The following is a 17783-nucleotide window of genomic DNA, read 5'->3' on the forward strand; positions in this document are numbered from 1 at the left end:
TATGAGTATGAAGTATAAAGTAACTGATGATGGAAGAAGTAAAATTAAGAGTTTCAGGGCATGCAAAGCATCCCCTGGAAGTCAATAGTTAACAAAGTTGACAGTTTTAAGCATATGACTTGCCAACACCCTATGTTTACTGGTGTTTAATGAGCAATTGTTCCATTGGACATTGAAGTGAATACCTGTGACAATATGGGTAAATGTTGAACTGATTTGAATATCTGTGTCAATACGGGTACGTGTGAAACTTGATTTGAATATTCTGTATCAATATGGGTATGCAACTTGATTTGAATACCTGTGACAATAAGGGTAAGTGAAACTTGATTTGAATATCTGTATCAATATGGGTATGAAACTTGATTTGAATACCTGTGACAATAAGGGTAAGTGAAACTTGATTTGAATACCTGTGACAATAAGGGTAAGTGTGAAACTTGATTTGAATATTCTGTATCAATATGGGTATGAAACTTGATTTGAATATCTGTGACAAGAAGGGTAAGTGTGAAACTTGATTTTCAAGTTTGCTTGAGGTGTCAAAATAATATGAATATAGCAAAATGATATAACGCATGGGGAAGACTGGTATCAAGATACAATGATGAGAAGTATTGTATGTGACAATATAGAGTGAGATGTTTTTACCTGGCAGAGAATAAAGGCATGAAAGAGTGATGACATGTGTAAGACAGAAGCCTTGGACTGCTCAGCAAAACCAGTCAGAATTACCAACATGTGATCAGCAATGTGAACTCCAGCTTCCAAAGGAATTGGTTGACAACTTATTCCAGTGTTGTCCACACAATCATCAAACATGGCGGTGTGCATCAATGATCCCAGCAACAGCCATGACAGCATACGTATGTGAGCGATACAGTCGATGAACTCCTTGGGTCTGTAAAATCAGGATGAATGGACAGGATGCAAGCATTTTACTGATTGTCTCTGTATCTGTAATGTTGCATGTGTGTAGTATTTAATCTAATTTCACTATCAAGGTTATCAATTGAAAAACAAATTACAAATTTAGCAACAGTGGTCTTGCCAAAGGCTTAATACTCATCAAAGCTTGGGCATATAAGTAAACTACTACATTGTAGTTACCCTGACAAAATGGAACTGCAATCTGACAAAAGCTAAAAGTGGATAAACCAATTGTGAGTAAGTTTCCATGTTAAAAAACATTTTAACTTCATGACTCCTTTCTTCAGAGTAATTACATTCATTTGATGACTTTGTGATGGAAAACAGACTGTTTGCTCTGTAAAACAGATGATGAATATTAATGCTAATATATATGAGATATTGCTGGCACTCTCAAAACCATTAATCAGACGTTGACTCAAACTGCTCACAGCAGTAGGAGGCCCTAGTCTACTGATAAACAAACTACAATCATGAAGAAATATCATTATGCCCAGATGTGGAAAATATGTCTGATAAGAATGGTAAATAAATCAAACTTTACTAAATTCCCTATATTGGAAGAGGTCAGTGCTTGAAGAGATTGGAATGACTCTACTCTGTAAGAAAATGAGACAAGTGGCAGATATAAAATTTGTACAGTTGAAAACAATACTTTACAGAATTTGGCGTTTATATCTCACCCTTGTTGCATTGCTGACGGTGGATGATACAGCCATGGTAGGTAACGGTTAATACCTCTGGTATCACGTTGGTTGGCATATGTAAACTCCAATGCAATAAACTGAGCTATGCCTGCTTTCAGATGACTTCCCAATGTATCTTCATTCAGATTCTGAGATCCACCTCTCATATTGTTCTGTAAAATCATGGAAACGTTGAAGGAGAATCAAGAACAGATAGTGGCCATGGATCAAGGAAATGGAATTATTGGCTGATTCCAAAATATGCAAAGATCAATCGATCAATTAATCAATCTTTATTATCCCAACTTGGGCAAGTAGATTACCTACTCACAAGTATCATATCTTCTCAAATGGGCCGACAATAGGAATGTATAATTTCATGAAGACCTTAAACATGAGTTGCAAATAATTTATGAGTAACACTTATTACCAAATATGTATCTTACAGATATTAAATATGATATCAATACAGCCTCCTCTGTGTGATATTACCGAGGACCTTAAATAGCAGACCTGGTCTCATGGCTGTGAAATACACTGTGAAAGATGGCAACTTTGAGATCAGAAAATATACAGTGACAATGTCTGTTTTTCTAATATTCAAAGATAACATTCTGCATACAGTGAATAGAATATTCAAAGAAATTGTAGATAAATGCAAGCAGTTTTGTTGTTAAGAAGCTCAATAAGGATGTACAATATAATGAATTAGGTTCAATTTGTAAAATTCTTATCATTTTTATGACTTAAAGTCTTTTGCAATACCCCTCTAACTACAGTTACCCTTAACTGTAGCTTTTTATCGCTAATTTGTTTCATTGGTATTATTCTAAAGTTGTCTCAGCCTACCTTGACCTTTGTAAGTGTGTGAAGGTCACCAATAAATTCAAGGGCATCATTCAAACTCTGTTTCATACAGTCTGCTGCTCCAGTTGGACCCTTGATACGACAGAAGTAAACAGGAGAGCATGATGATGATGAAAACATATAATGTATATTGGTTATTTTTCATTTACATAAAGCATAGCACATAATGTAAACCATGTTACAATGAAAATCTCTGCATGAGCCATATTCTATTCTATTACCAAAGTAGGCTGGGGGTCAGGGTTAATATCCTATTAGAAAAGGGTCAAGGTTTAAATCCTAAGGGGGTCAGGGTTTATATCTTATTACCAAATGGTCGTTTCCAAATTTAAATTTCTCATTTTCTTGATGAAAGCACGGGTTTGATGAAAAGTATAAAATGTAATGACAAAAGACAGATTCACAATATTTCACAGTCTATTCAATAATTACTTTTCTGCAAGTACATGAACTAGTTATCATCTCATTTAAAATTAGAGTACATGTACATTGGAGAGTAGAATGCAAATAAATGAAAGCATTGAGACTCAGAAAGCGTTCAAAATTTTGACCCATTTACCACCAACTGTACCTACAGCTCTATTGTTTACTATTGCCATGATGATAGTCCTCTGTACAGGAACCCAGGAACTGAGGTCCGAAGCTGGACACTTACCAGTGATTTCATATCGTAGCTGCCAATCTCCTCTTCCAAGATGTTAGATTCACTGAGTTTGCCACCAGCATCAAGCAATACTAACTGTACCAGAATCAACAGATTTTCATCCGGTAATGATGTTTTGAATTTCAATGCTGTACTCAGTTCCAGAACCACCGTCCTTGTCAGGAAAAGCTTGTCTCTTTCCTTTAGAAATGAAAGAAAGACATCATTCATGAACTGGTAAGCTAAACCAAACTAGCAATTTATATGCCACTATAAAATAAAGGCTAAACCACCCTGTATGCTCTGGTAAACATATAAATTAATTTCAATTTTCTTTTGAAAATTTCCAAGTTTATGGATTATCTGAGATTTTTCAGAAGAGAGTTACAAACATTAGGAGCAGCATATTGATCACTCACTGCTTAACTTGCCTGCTATGACAGATTGAATACACATATTCATCCTGCTGCTCCCCTCCCTTCCTTCGTCTTTCCTTTAAATCTTCCCTACCATAAGCTCTCAAAAATAGAATAAGGTTAATTCTTCTAGAACTGGTCACTGATTAGCAATTACTGGTCACTGGTACTAACTGGTTAGTAACTGCTATGGACTGGTCACTGACTGCAGCTAACTGGTCACTGACTGGCACTAACTGGTTAGGAACTGTACTGGTCATTGATTGCAGCCACTAACTGGTCAATGACCAGCACACACTGGTCACTGACTGCCACTAACTGGTTACTGACTGCCACTAACTGACATTTACTGGTCACTGATGCCACTTACTGACATTTACTGGTCACTGATGCCACTAAATGGTCACTGACTGGCTTTCTGACCTTGGTAAATGTCCTGTGACAAGCCATACAGATGTCAAGTACTTGTTGAAGTTTACATCTACATTTCTGCACTGACTGACTCAATACTTTGGACATAGGATCCAACAAGGCTTGAAGATTCTTGGACACTGGAGTTTTCAGCAGGGCAATGATGATACGGAAGGTTGAAGTCATGTCACACTGGAAAGGAAAGGAAAGGAAATCAATTGTAACTCATAGCAATGTCTATGAATAAACTGAAGGAAGTAGAAAGAAAACTGAACATGAATCACCACAGCTGTCGACAAACATGAATAATTAAACAATTTGAAACAAAAAGAAGAGATCTATGTATACGCTTATTATTATGATATTAAACCTTTATAAGCTGATAATTATGTTTGATGATTTTTTCAAATTCAAAACTTGTGTTAAACTTTCAGGAGATATGCTGTTCTACTAAGTAGCATCTGTGTACACGTTTAACACTTCAATAAGATTTTGCAATGTATAGATATGATTTTGAAAATTGGCAACATTTTGTGCAATTTTTATATTTTCATACAGAAATTTCTTGATTTACTTTTCTAAAACAAAATAAAATTGCAAAGAAAGTATGCCTGGGCTTACATGGTCTGGCAAACTGCCTAACAACTTCCTGAAGAATGTTTCAAACAGAGGTAAGACATTAGCCCAGACGGCAGCAGTTTCTAGAGGAACACACTCCATGTAGTCAGCCAAGTTCTTCAAAATGGTCAACACTTGAGGGTTGGGTAGCGTTTTCTTGGAATTCAAACCCTGTAATGATAAGGAGTTATGCATTGGAAATAAAGGACTGGAAATGACTTAAAAGAAAACACATACTAATAGAAAGAAATGCACCATTTATATCTTGCATTTCATGTCTGTCTTGAAAAATGCTTATCTTTATTCAAAATTTGGTAAATCTTCACCCATCCTGAAAAATCCTGGATGACATGTTTGAACAAACACTGCACACTTCTCAGTTTGGTATGGTTACATGGTTTGCGTAGTTACATGGATTCAAGCTTCACTGACTAAATTTTTGAAAGATCTGCAAACCTACACCAGAACTAGTTCAAACTCACCTCTAGCAAATAACTGATTGGAGCAGTTGGATTCAATTCATTGAAATCTGTGAGCGATGCTGCTACTGTCTTCATGAAATATGGATCTGAAACATAATCACCATCTGAAAATTAGCCATACAGATCACCAAACAGTGCTCATAATGAATGTGCATGATGGTAGTCGGCAGAGCAACTTGCCAATTTTTCTGTTAAGATGTTCTCACAACATTGACACAAATTAAACAAAATCTTTCTTCACATAACCAAAAATGGGACGTACAGTACATGTATCTCTAACCTAGTGTTTCTGAAACTTACCCTCAATTCTGGTCTGAAAGAGCTGAGGAAATATTGCAAGTGGGGCTAACTGGTGTAGAGTGCATCGCAAAAACTGTCTGGCAACAGTAATGGAACTGGCTGGTGTGTTGGTCAAGCTTTGAAGAAAATTTGTAATAAAAGAATGTGATTAGAATTAAAGGGACAAAGTCTGCCATTTTTTATGAATTTTGTTTGATGCGAGATACTACTTATATTGTTTGACATGTTGAAAGATACTGAATAAATGGGTGATCATGCATATATTTGACCCCAGTTTTGGACATGATCAATGAAAAATCGCGAAAATGAATTAATGGTCATGACCATTAATTCATTTTCGCGATGGTTTTATTTAATTTGTCTAAAAATCGGGATCGAATATATGCATGGTCACCCACCCATTTATTCAGTATCTTTCAACATGTCAAACAATATAAGTAGTATCTTGCATCAAACAAAATTCATGAAAAATGGCAGACTTTGTTCCTTTAAAAGTGGAATCAAGTATGTGGTAATAATAAAAACACCCCTTGTCTCCAAAATGGTTTATTTCTTACTGATGATTTATTTGTTCATTCATTTCTTTGTCTGTTTATTTGTTTATAAATAACTTCCACAGCCATGGCTATCAAAGGAAGACTTAGTAAAAATACTGAGATACAATGTTAAATGTAGACTCTAGACAAAATACACAAAGTTATACTCAGAGATACGAAGATACAAAAAACCTCATTGTCACTCTGTCTTTGGATTCATGAACACAATTTGCTCAATGTACAAGACATGAAACAATTTAGTAAACTGAGCTTAAAAATTTCACTGCACCAAAAGCTAATCAGATCTTGCCATTACCTAACAGAACCTGTCTACTAAATTTGTTCTGACCAGGGAGCCATTTTGAGACGTTGCACATACCAACAAACAGACAGCCTGACATGCATACATCACATGTTTAACATGTTTGAGCGATAAAAAAGTAACCTCTGTACCCAGAAGTATACACCAGTACAAAAGTACATGAACTTTTGACAAAAGCAATAATTCAATCAGAACCCCTATCTTGCTCAAGGGTCTTCACACAGTATTTGACATGTAGCACACTTGTTTGTTAACTCTTACCATGAAATGATAATATTTTACATCAACGTAGCTGGTCTTACTGGACTCTGATGTACACATATACCTGTTTATTTGCCTACACACTTACAATGTACTGATGGATTGTTTTTTGACACAAAGATAGTGGGTCACATTTGACTTTTGTTCCACGCATACGTGTATTGCAAGCTGATACTTGCTAACACACCTTAGCAAAATGGCAGCTGCTTCAGAAGCTGAGTTTTTGGAAGGAATTGGTGAAGATTTCCTGCGTTGTACAATTTGTCTTGAGCAGTTCAAGTCTCCTAAAGTTCTACCATGTCTGCATACATTCTGTGAGCAGTGTTTAGCCACACTGGTTGAGAAGACTGGATCACTAAACTGTCCAGAATGTCGACAGCAATATCAGCTTCCTGTTGGAGGAGTGCCAGCAATAAAAGGCAACTTCTTTATGAAAAATCTGATTGAAATATTCCAGCAACGACTTGAGTCTATGCAGGAAGCTGAGATAAAGTGTGAAGGTTGCCAAGAGAATTCAGCCACTCACAGGTGTGTGGAGTGTAAACATTATCTCTGTGAAATAACTTGTGCTAAGGTACATACAAATCTGTTACCCGCACAGAAACATACAATTGTGACCATCGCAGAATTTGAAAAAACCAAGTTAACAAATCCACAATTGATTCAAGCAGTTGAATATTGTAGTATTCATCCCAAGAATGAAATTGAATTCTACTGTGAAACCTGTCAGGTACCTGTCTGTACAAACTGCACCATTGTCAAACACCGTATACCAGAACATGTACACAGAGACCTGAAAGATGCAGCAGATGAGTATCTTACAGAATTGAGAGTACTGGTTGACAGACTGAAAGTGAAAGAACAGGAGGCGGACAAGAACAAAACCCTTGCCAAGCAGACACACAGTGATCTTACAGAGCAGTGCAGCAGAGAAGAAAAGAAAGTCAGGATGAAAGCAGATGAAATCATACAGAAAATAAAGAAAGAAGAGCAGAGACTTACAGATGAACTGAAAAACAATTACAAAGTGAAAATTAAAAGAGCAGCTGTTGATGTCGATGAGTTGGAATTAAAATGTGGTAACATTAAGAGTGTATGTAGTTATGTAGAGACACTGATGCATCACGGGAATGCTGCTCAACTTCTTGCAAGCAAGAGTGATGTTTGCAATCGTATCAAGCAACTTGTTACCATGGAAACTAAACTAGAAACATATCATGCGGAAGTTGCATTCAAACCATGTGTTGAGTTTTCTGAAATTGGGACTCTTGGTGTACTGGTATCACAAATTGACATGTCTAAGTGTACAGTTGAAAACACTCCGAAACAGCTCCTAAAAGGTGACTCGGCAGACCTTCTGATCACAACCAGAAATTCAATGGGAAAACAAGTCATCCCAAAAGAACGAGTGAAAGCGAAGATAAAAAAACCTGATTCATCATGGGAAGAAATGAGTGTATCGAGTTACAAGAATGGTACTCATAGGGTTAGGCTAGATGGGCAAATGGAAGGACAATATGAAGTTACCATAACAATTGGAGATCAACCGATACCCGGCTATCCTGTCATAATACCTGTCATTAAAGGATTGGTTAAGACCATTGGCACTGAAGGCAGTGCTTTGGGACAGTTCAAAAATCCATATGCTGTGGCAATAAATGATGTCAAAGACATCGTCACTGCTGACAGAGACAATAATAGATTGCAAATAATGACAAAACTTGGCATGTGTAAGAAAATCTTGGAGTTCAAACAGTTTGAGAAACCATTCAGGCCATGTGATCTAGCCATATCAGATGATAATACATACTACAGTCTAGATGATAACAATAAGCAAGTAGTTGTCGGTGATGAGAATGGCCATGTTATCAGAACATTTGGTAAAATTAAATTAAAAAATCCAAGGGGTATAGGTATTAGCCCTTCAGATGGCAACGTTTATGTAACAGACTATGGTGGACACTGTGTCAGGATTTACACACAACATGGCAAATACCTAAGGTCATTTGGGTCAGAGGGTAAAGGTCAAGGGGAGTTTGCCTTGCCCTGGAGTGTGGTAGTTGGAAACAATGGGACAGTATTTGTAGCAGATTATTGGAATAAGCGTATCCAGGTATTCAATTCAAGTGACCATCATCTGTATTCATTTGACTGTAAGTCTGGAGATGGTAAACTTGGATGCCCCAGGAATTTGTCAATTGAAAAAGATAAATATGTCTATGTTACAGCTGACAACCCCGACTGTCTGCTGAAGTTTGAGAGTGGGGGTAAGTTTCTTTGTCAAATTGATAGTGACAGAGATGGGCTGAAATTCCCTATGGGTCTAGCACTGACAGATGATGTACCTTGCAGAGTGGTTGTAGCTGACAGGGGAAACCATTGCATCAAAATATTTGCACAGTGATAAACAATGGTTCTAGAAGAAGTGGATGAACTGATATTAAGGTTTCAAAATTGAAATTTTACAAAGAATTTCAGATTTTTGATGAAGTCATTATATTCTTAATTTTGAAAATTTCCAGTTTACTTTTAATTACTAACATTTCAGTAATTTATACAAAAGGCATATGTTATCTATCAAGGGATTTAGAAAACTGATAATTAATTTAATATCAGTATTATCCTTTCAATTCTGACCAAATATATCATCACTGGGGATAAATGTAAAGTGAATATGTATGTACATTGTCATTTTATGAGGCACATTCAATGATGAAACAAAGTTGACTTGAGATATCATCAAGTTATTCAAATTTACAGTTCTGTTATTTTTGAGAACAATTTCTCCTTGATCAGAAGTATATCACACTGTATAATGGGAGGTGTATTTTATTGTTTTTTTTTGTTTGTGACTACTTTCTGCTTTTACAACAACATAACAAAGCAACACTTGGAGGAACCAAGACTGTCTATTCTAATATACCTTGGCACTCACCGAAACCATGGATGTAAAAAATAGAAGTTCATATCTCATTTATTAATATTCTATTGCTACTCAGACACTTTTCTCCTTTTCACAGATTGCCTTAATATTGCCGGGAACTGATATTGATTGAAGTTATGTACAATGCTTGGCTTAACCTGTTCATACCTAATTTCCTGTAAACTGGTCCATTGTCACCACTTGTAACAATGAGTTTGGGCCAAACCATGGAGGTGACAGGGTCCAAGAACCTAATCATATAGGATACAGCTATCAAAACATGACATTAGAGAGTGTGGGGTTGATGTGATAGTGGCATTGTCTTTTCATAAAATGATGTTCTCAAACATGTCATTTCAATATTTGACCTTTTACAGATATGCAGATCTTAGGAAAATCTTAAAAAACGTAATATGACATAAGGAGTATACCAGATGCATTCTAATGGCTAGTGCCATGGTTTCCTGTGGACTCCCAAGAATAGTATCAATCAGTACAACAACACAGTTCAACAACTTTGGAAAATATCCACCCATAATCAAAAATTGTTGCTTTCTTGTCGATAAGTTTTTTCAAAATTAATCATTTAGTCATTACTCTTCCCTTAAAATCTACAATACACCGATTACATCCCTTTTTTATGAATTTATAGCAAAGAAAAAAAGGTAGTAGAGACGTCATTGAACAAACACTTGTCACTAGATGAACAAGAGATGGCTGGCTTCAAACAGTGTCAGTGAAAACACAAAGATTACCAAACTGATGATTTCTGTACATACTAAAAAGCCAGGGTTGTCACTGCGTTTAAATCCTTTAAAATAAAATTGTATTCATTTCTTCAGTGTCTCATGTATATGTCACTGCAAATCTACGATACAGCCATTGTCTCATTGCTAATGTTTTTAAGACTTGAATTTCAATACTTATAGATCATATTTCTGGGATTGTAATCTCAAAACACTTGTTTGCCTTACCTGTCAGTTTGCCATGGATACAGCGTGGACCCAGCGACCCTGAATGGCATTGACAAAAGGTTATTATAATACATTCATGCATTTGGTGGGTTAAAGAAAAGAAATGATAACTGAGTATGCAACTGAAATTAACAAACAAACGATTTACTGTAAAAGCAGCTGTATAAAAAGACAACAGTAAGTTTGAAGAAAATTGTCATCAAAATATTTGTATCTGCATAATTGGTATGTAACCAGGACAGAACTGATATTGGCAGCATACACTGTGTATAGATTTGTTAGTTGGTATGAATATTCAGACAGCCTACCTGCCAACCACTGTGAACATATCCATCAGAAGTGAGGCTGCTTGTGCGGGGTCTCTGTGTGTGAATGTTGACAGAACCACTATGGCTAAAGATATCGTGTCTTCATCATACTCTTCAAGACATGAACCACACTCAGAACATCTGGAATGTGAAAAGATGTAATTTTTTCATCTTTACCCTTTCACCACAATGGTTTGGCCCACACCCACTGTTATCAGTGGTTAGTGCCGACCTATTTACAGGAAATTGGGGTGAGCAGGTTTAATGCAACTTCTTAAATTCTAAATATTTCTCGTAAAAGATTCTGTAATTAACAGCCCTCATTGCTTTTATTTTAAAAAGAACAGCATACAACAATTTTATTGGAGTCATTACTTTATACTGTACAATGCAAAATAGAAAATATTTTCTATTTAAACATTTTCTGCCTGACATTTTGTCCAATCCTCAAGCGCATTTGTATCAACTTGGTAAAGACTTTATGAATTTGATGTATCCTACAGAGAGTGAATATTGACATCATACAATGGAAATGTATAAATTCAGAATATGGAGTTAACATCTGTACGGACACAGGAAAGAAATTATTGTTCAAAGTGCTGACCTGTTTGCTACAACCACATTTCTGTCGTCATGAAATCTTCTCACTGCTGAGAAGACACTACTCCTTTTGGATTTGGTTTTTGATGTGCGTCTCTTAGACCGTCCTCTGTGCCTCCGTGATTTCCTTTCACCTCCATCTTTCTTTCCGCGATCACTGTCTTTCTGAGATCCTCTATGTGATTTCTTGGATAGCGTCAGTTTAGAGTGCTGTCTTTCACCACCGAGGGCAAGCTTCTGTGCAACCACCGAACTGAGTCCCAGCTTGCGTGCTTTCTTGTTCCGAAATTTTGGATGAATTTTGGGATGTTCTGATTCGCTCTCTGATGTCCTTGCTGACTCTGGCGTCTTCTTTTCATCCATGCTGTCACTCGGGATTGGAGTGCTTTCATGTTGTTGCTGCTGCTGTTGCTGTTGTTGTTGTTGTTGTGTGGTGTTTGTGTCTGGAGGTGGGGTGTTTGACTGACCAACATCTGAGCCTGAGCTATCATCTGCTCCAACAATAAAGTCTGAACTGTGATTGGTCAGTTGAGTTGACTGTAGCAGATCACGCGTCAGGTCATCAATGCTGACCAATGGTGTCGGGTCGTCAGTGTTTGTCAATAATGGCTGTTCAGGTTTTGGTGATTCCGACTCATCATTCTCCTCATCTTCTTCTTCATCTTCTTCCCGGATGACAGGTGAACCTGGCAAACCATGAACATGGTGTTTAGCATTGACCACTGATGATGACCGGTGAAGTTTATGACTGTTATCTCCCTGTGCATTGCCGCCTTTACCGTCTCCACCTAAGGCACTGTATGAGATGCTCTTGGCCATCTTCCCAGAATTCTGTTTACGAAGGTCTCCAACACTCCAGCTGCTGCTGAGGGACTTCCCCTTGTGGTCATCTTTGCTTTTGGAGAAAATTTTGGAGAATATGCCGGTTGATTCGTCCTTTCTGATTGGAGGACCCTCCTTTGGTGTGCTGGTGGTTGGCAAAGTTCCACTGATACTGGATGGCTGGCTGGGAGTGTTCTCTGATTCTAAGAGAGGTGATGTTGGACTGTGTTGTGGAGACGAATCAGAATCTACGGTAGATCCCTCTTCTTCAATAATATCTGAAATGAAATCATCAAAAGTTGATTTCATTTTCCTTCTTCCATGCAGCATTGTGGCATGTTCAATGTATGAGAGATGACAAATCACACATTCAGCATGGACACAGTGAGATTCCAAGAGAGTCATAACGATTCCAAATTGTCCTGGGACAGTCTGAAATTCAGAGGTCGAAGAGTAGTCTAAGGATGATGCCTGATCGATTGGAGAGAAGAAACGTGAGGATAAAGCATGCAAATATGGGAAAGATTTTCAAATGACTTCTAGAGCGTAAAGATTAACATTTATCTGTCATTTTGTTGAAAGTTCATTATTGATTAAGAGATACTGCTTTAAAGAGAACATTGGATTTCATGTACTTTAACCAAAGAATAAAGATACATTGTAACCATTGGTTCAATACAGATGAGTAACACAAAAAAAATACACAAAGCAAAGACCGCCCTTGATTTTCATTCCAAATCAAACAAATCACAAGAGAAAATGAATCTCTCATTTTTTTCATTGCATAGTAACATTTTGCACCATATTAAGTCTGTGTCATAATCAGAGAAAGTGAAATAAGAAACCTACAGACATCTTGTAGACCTTGATTATCTTACAAAATTGAACATTGCAAATGATAAATGACAGTTTTACTTTTCAGGTAGAATGTGCCCCAGGGACAAATCTTTAAACTCTAAAAGTTTTACACTGCTTTTTTAATCTACAACTTGTGACAGCTCATTTTAAAGCTCATGAAGTAATTAAAATTTTGTTTTTCTCTATAGCGTTAACACAGGGATGCAGCCATTTTGAATTTCAAGTACCAGTAAATATTAGGCATTTTGTTTCTCTATTACCAATTTTTGCATGAACGACCCCTGATTTTTATTTATGATTTCAAAAAGAAATGGTTTAAAATTTTCGTACAGAAAGTTTGAGCAAAAGCCTTTCAATTTGAGGCGTATGTTGTTACCTTAAATTAAAATGGCAAACTTTCAATGTTACCTGTTTTTTGAGATGGTAATGCTGGACTAGTTGCACCCCAGATATCTTCAGCCTGTGGAGGTTCTGGTTTCTTTGGTTTACATCGATGGACTTGTGCATCAATGGTGTTTACAGTGATTCGAACCAAGTCACGTACTTGTTTGCTGACTGTAGACACGTCAAATCGATACTGTATGTGGAAATCATTGCAAACAATACTTGTTAAGTACTCTTTTGTAGAATGTGAAAGTTATTAGCAGACTTCATACAGATGGGCAGTTGGTTCAATGTGACAAAATTAATTTGTACTATCACTGGCGAAAAAAAATCTCTACTGGGACTAGTATCCATAATGACAAGCTCAGGGATGTAGAATTGGGTTTCTAAGGAAACAAAACATGACTGTAAAGCTGTGAAACAAAGAAAACTAAGAAAACTTTGTCAATAAAGTAAAATGTTTCAACTGAATACTTACCAAGGATTATAAGTCACAGTATTTTTTTCTTTACATAGAGCACAATGGAGTGGAAATTTTTTTCACACAGAAAAAACAATCAAGGTCTTAATTCTCTGTTGATTTGTAGAACATTCAGGCAGTAGTGTGGGTTGAAAAGTTTACCAGAGTTCAGCAACAGTTTGTTTTCTTACCTTGTAAAGAATTACCAACAATGTCAATAACCAAGACTGTCTGGTGTGTGGTTCTAGATACCATAAACTGTAATCGACTGGCTGAAAGTCATGTGGTGATTTCTGTGGTGATGGGCAGTATTTCAACAGATCTAATGTAAGCACCATCAGCTGAGTTCCAAGTTTTATGTTATTGTCTAGTACCTGATAGGTATCATCAAAATGAAAATTTTTAAACAGTCAGCAACAATGATCAATTCAATGCCACTATGACACAATACATTTAAGTTATACAGTAGAAGCCATTGGATGCCATTTTAGCGTGTTTTACTTTGCAGAATTGATGATTTAATCTAATCGTTCTTACATGTGTGCAAATATAATTTCACTGATACACGTCATCCTTGGAATTCAGTCAAGAGAAAACCAAAAGTATTATTTTGTATCATCATCATTAAGATGTGATGAAAACTTCATGATACCAAACTGTTGTCACTGTTTGATCTCATTCAGACACTACAGAGTTGAAACCAAAAAATAAAGACAAAAGAGTCTGCTGAGAGAAAGAAGAATGATTACAAAATGTAACTCATATTTGTATTTGTTGTGAAGCTATACCTACTTTTGGGAGGCCTGTGATGACCGCATAGAAGGCAGCTGATTGTCGTAGTTGATGCGGTGATAAAGTGAATGCCTTTTCATACTGGTTGTATCCTAGCAACACCATCAAATGTCTTAGAACAGTTGTCTATATTGGAAAGAAACACAATGCAGGAATATTATTGATTTTCTACATATAGGTACACTTCTGAGATGTGTGCCTGCATGAAATTTTTTATGAAGAATCTTTTATATAACAGTGAAACAGATTCAACATCCAACATTAGGATTCTCTGGTAGCACTTTCATGCAGCCGCCAAAGAGATGGTGCAGTTACAAGTGAGGATAAATTTAGTCCAAATTGATGAATCAGTGAATGATAAAGGAGGAAGTGAAATTTTTGATCTGTTTCTAATGTTTGCAATCAGGTTTCCATCTTTGTTCATATATTTCAAGTAACGTTTTGATCTTGAATCTGGAAAGCTGTGCACACAACTTTACATGTCACCATCCTTCATTCATTACAATACATGTGCTACAGTTATATGATATGTGAATCTCATTCAATTGCTGTTCCTATTAAAAGGGAAGCTTTCCCCTCAACTCACCATTGCTTTGCCGGCAAATCTCTCATCCTGGCTGTCTTCAATATCTGTCTTGGTCATAAACTGGAATAAAAATCATAGAATTACAAAGTTTATGAAGCCCTCCAATCTGAAGAATATCATATAATGCGAGTACATCAGAGACATGATATTGTAGTTATTTCCTAATCACTTCCTTAAAGTACAGTGTCTTTTGAAACATCCTACAAAACATGTACAGGTTTCAACTTGTAAACTTTCATGACAATCTACTTTAGCTGTACATACTTGTTTTACTTTCTGAGAAAATAAAGTTGAATGTAAGAATGTTAGTTTCTGATGGTGTGTACACAATTACACCTGCTTTTGGTATGTCACGTTTGTTTTGTGATGAGCAGATACTTATTCATATATTGTTTTCATAGATGGCTTTTCTTCACTGGAGGAATATAGACAACATTTTCAATACAAACGTGTTTTGTTCACAAAGTCCCAGTTTGAACAGACAACTTTTGTTAATAAACAACACTTATCTGGTTTGAAAACTACCTTCATCATCAGAAAGAGCAGTTGATGCACGGTCTCTTTGTCTAAAGATGAAAGGTCAATCTCCATGGGAACCTCAGGATACCAATGATCTTCATCCATTGTCTTTAAGCTGCCATCCACAAACATCATATCAGCCAGGCATGACACGTGCATGGCAGGTGCTGAAACTTGACGGCTGTATGTAGACTTTTCACCTGTCAATAAAAGGTCAAAGTTGAATTGCAGACTTGATGCAGGTCATGTCAACAAGTACAACTGGTGTAATAAATGCTGGGGGTAATAATTACCTGACTGCCGATGGATCCGTTTATTTCCCATCACACTGGATGGCATGGAAACTGTTCGTTTGTAATCCTTCTGGTTCGGACTTCCCTGAAGTCGGTTTGTTGTGGTGGAGCTCAGTGATCGTATGCTCTCTGATCGGGAGCGAGCAAAACGAGCCCGGTTCAACTTTCTCATGAATGCTTCACTACGATCCATCAGTCCAGCATTAGATCGACTCATATCTGTATGATCAGAAAAAAATGGTATTTTCATTCATGACATATGCAGGGCTCGAAATTAACTTTTTACCCTGGTAGTCCACTTGGGCTACCATTTTCTGAAGTTGGTAGCCCAGTGACAATGGCTGGTAGTCCATGCATAGTTTAGTTTAGGGATACTGTACTCGTCCGAGTATAAGCCCCGGTTCAGCAACACAAAATAGCAGTAAAACTAGGGGCTTCAACTCGAGAAACCCCATGTTATGTGTCACGAACGCTTAATTTATGCTAATTTATGTACATTTTAACACTTTCTATCACTTTCAAAATCGGCTTACACATCCAAAGAAATTGTAAGTTGAGTAAAGAAAAACAGAAAAAAAAATATTCTCATGATCTTTATGGACTGGCCTTGTTACACCCGAGTCTCTCTATACAGAACGTAATACATGTACTGATCGACAACCATAGATAAAAGACAGCGAAACTCAGCCAAGCTTAACTGACAGTTTTATATTACTATTTCAAATCAAACTGATCACACAATGTCTTGATACAGAAGTTACAGTTTTGTGAAATTTCAGCATCAAAACCCAAAACTTGACACAAGTACGTCTTGTATGCTGCCGATCAACAGCACAGTGTGAACTGGCATGCAAAGACAACACACGGAAAAGCAACTCAACATTCTAGTATCAAACGCTCTGCATCTTGTGAAAACAACAACTTAGCAGTGAAAATTGTAATAGTCACCAGAAAAAACTCTTCACAGATGAAAGGATAATTGCTTCAAACAAATGAAACTGCATGTTGACTGCATTTAGCTCGTCCCAAAGTGACGAACATCGCACGCCAAGTATTTCATGTCCCAGGCTTTGGTAGTCCGTGTGGGCTACCATTTCATGGACTTTGGTAGCCCCAGGGAAAAGTTGGTAGTCTGTGGACGCGGGACTACCGCTAATTTCGAGCCCTGCAATATATCTTTACTGTAGCATCATGTTTATGTTGCATATTAAAACTCAAAAACTCCTAAATTATAGGAGATACAGATTGGAAGCAGGTCTGTGCATTTCATTTCTTCACATGCAGCTTTAAATGAAATGTCAATAGGCATGCTAATTACAGAGAAATTCAAGACACAACACAAAGTCTGAATATGTATTCTACAGTATTTCCAGCAGTATACACAATGATATGCAGACATCTAAGATTGTAGCCCTACAGTTGTGTCAATCATCAAGCATTTCAATGTCATCACTGACAGCAGACTTTACTTACCCACTGGAAAGGCATCAGATTTCACTTACTGACCGGAAAACAAGGATATTTTACTTACCTACTGGAAATGGAAATCCTTGTTTGTTCCAGATCTACTTGTGCCTCCAAGGAGACTGTATCTAGTCTGTTCATGAAGAATTCCCAGGATAATGCATGGATATCAGGAACAAAGTGGTGAAGGAGGCTAATGTGATGCAGAATCATTGGACGATCATCGATGACAGAGTCCCATTGGAATTCGAGACATGAAACCATGGCCTGTGGAAGAAAGACAGGACCACTGTCAACTTATTTATCAGTGCTGACTTGAGGTGGAGTT

The 17783-nt window shown here is 36.9% G+C and overlaps 1 protein-coding gene across 1 annotated transcript in view; it reads right to left on the reverse strand.

Annotated features, from left to right (window-relative positions):
• The window catches only part of LOC139150562 (protein unc-79 homolog), a 47016-nt gene that overhangs the window by 6596 nt on the left and 22637 nt on the right, over positions 1 to 17783 (reverse strand). The window contains exons 21-38 of the mRNA XM_070722999.1: positions 17527 to 17722; positions 15992 to 16210; positions 15705 to 15898; positions 15180 to 15239; positions 14594 to 14719; positions 13993 to 14175; positions 13366 to 13534; positions 11282 to 12377; positions 10678 to 10818; positions 10370 to 10408; positions 5354 to 5469; positions 5054 to 5139; positions 4575 to 4742; positions 3966 to 4145; positions 3139 to 3327; positions 2466 to 2555; positions 1614 to 1789; positions 652 to 901 (exon numbers count right to left, since the gene is read on the reverse strand). Of these exons, the coding sequence (XP_070579100.1) occupies positions 652 to 901; positions 1614 to 1789; positions 2466 to 2555; positions 3139 to 3327; positions 3966 to 4145; positions 4575 to 4742; positions 5054 to 5139; positions 5354 to 5469; positions 10370 to 10408; positions 10678 to 10818; positions 11282 to 12377; positions 13366 to 13534; positions 13993 to 14175; positions 14594 to 14719; positions 15180 to 15239; positions 15705 to 15898; positions 15992 to 16210; positions 17527 to 17722 (3678 nt within the window). The remainder of the gene's footprint in view (positions 1 to 651; positions 902 to 1613; positions 1790 to 2465; positions 2556 to 3138; positions 3328 to 3965; positions 4146 to 4574; positions 4743 to 5053; positions 5140 to 5353; positions 5470 to 10369; positions 10409 to 10677; positions 10819 to 11281; positions 12378 to 13365; positions 13535 to 13992; positions 14176 to 14593; positions 14720 to 15179; positions 15240 to 15704; positions 15899 to 15991; positions 16211 to 17526; positions 17723 to 17783) is intronic.

This window comes from Ptychodera flava, chromosome 14 (genome assembly GCF_041260155.1).
Source record: "Ptychodera flava strain L36383 chromosome 14, AS_Pfla_20210202, whole genome shotgun sequence".
NCBI lineage: Eukaryota > Metazoa > Hemichordata > Enteropneusta > Ptychoderidae > Ptychodera > Ptychodera flava.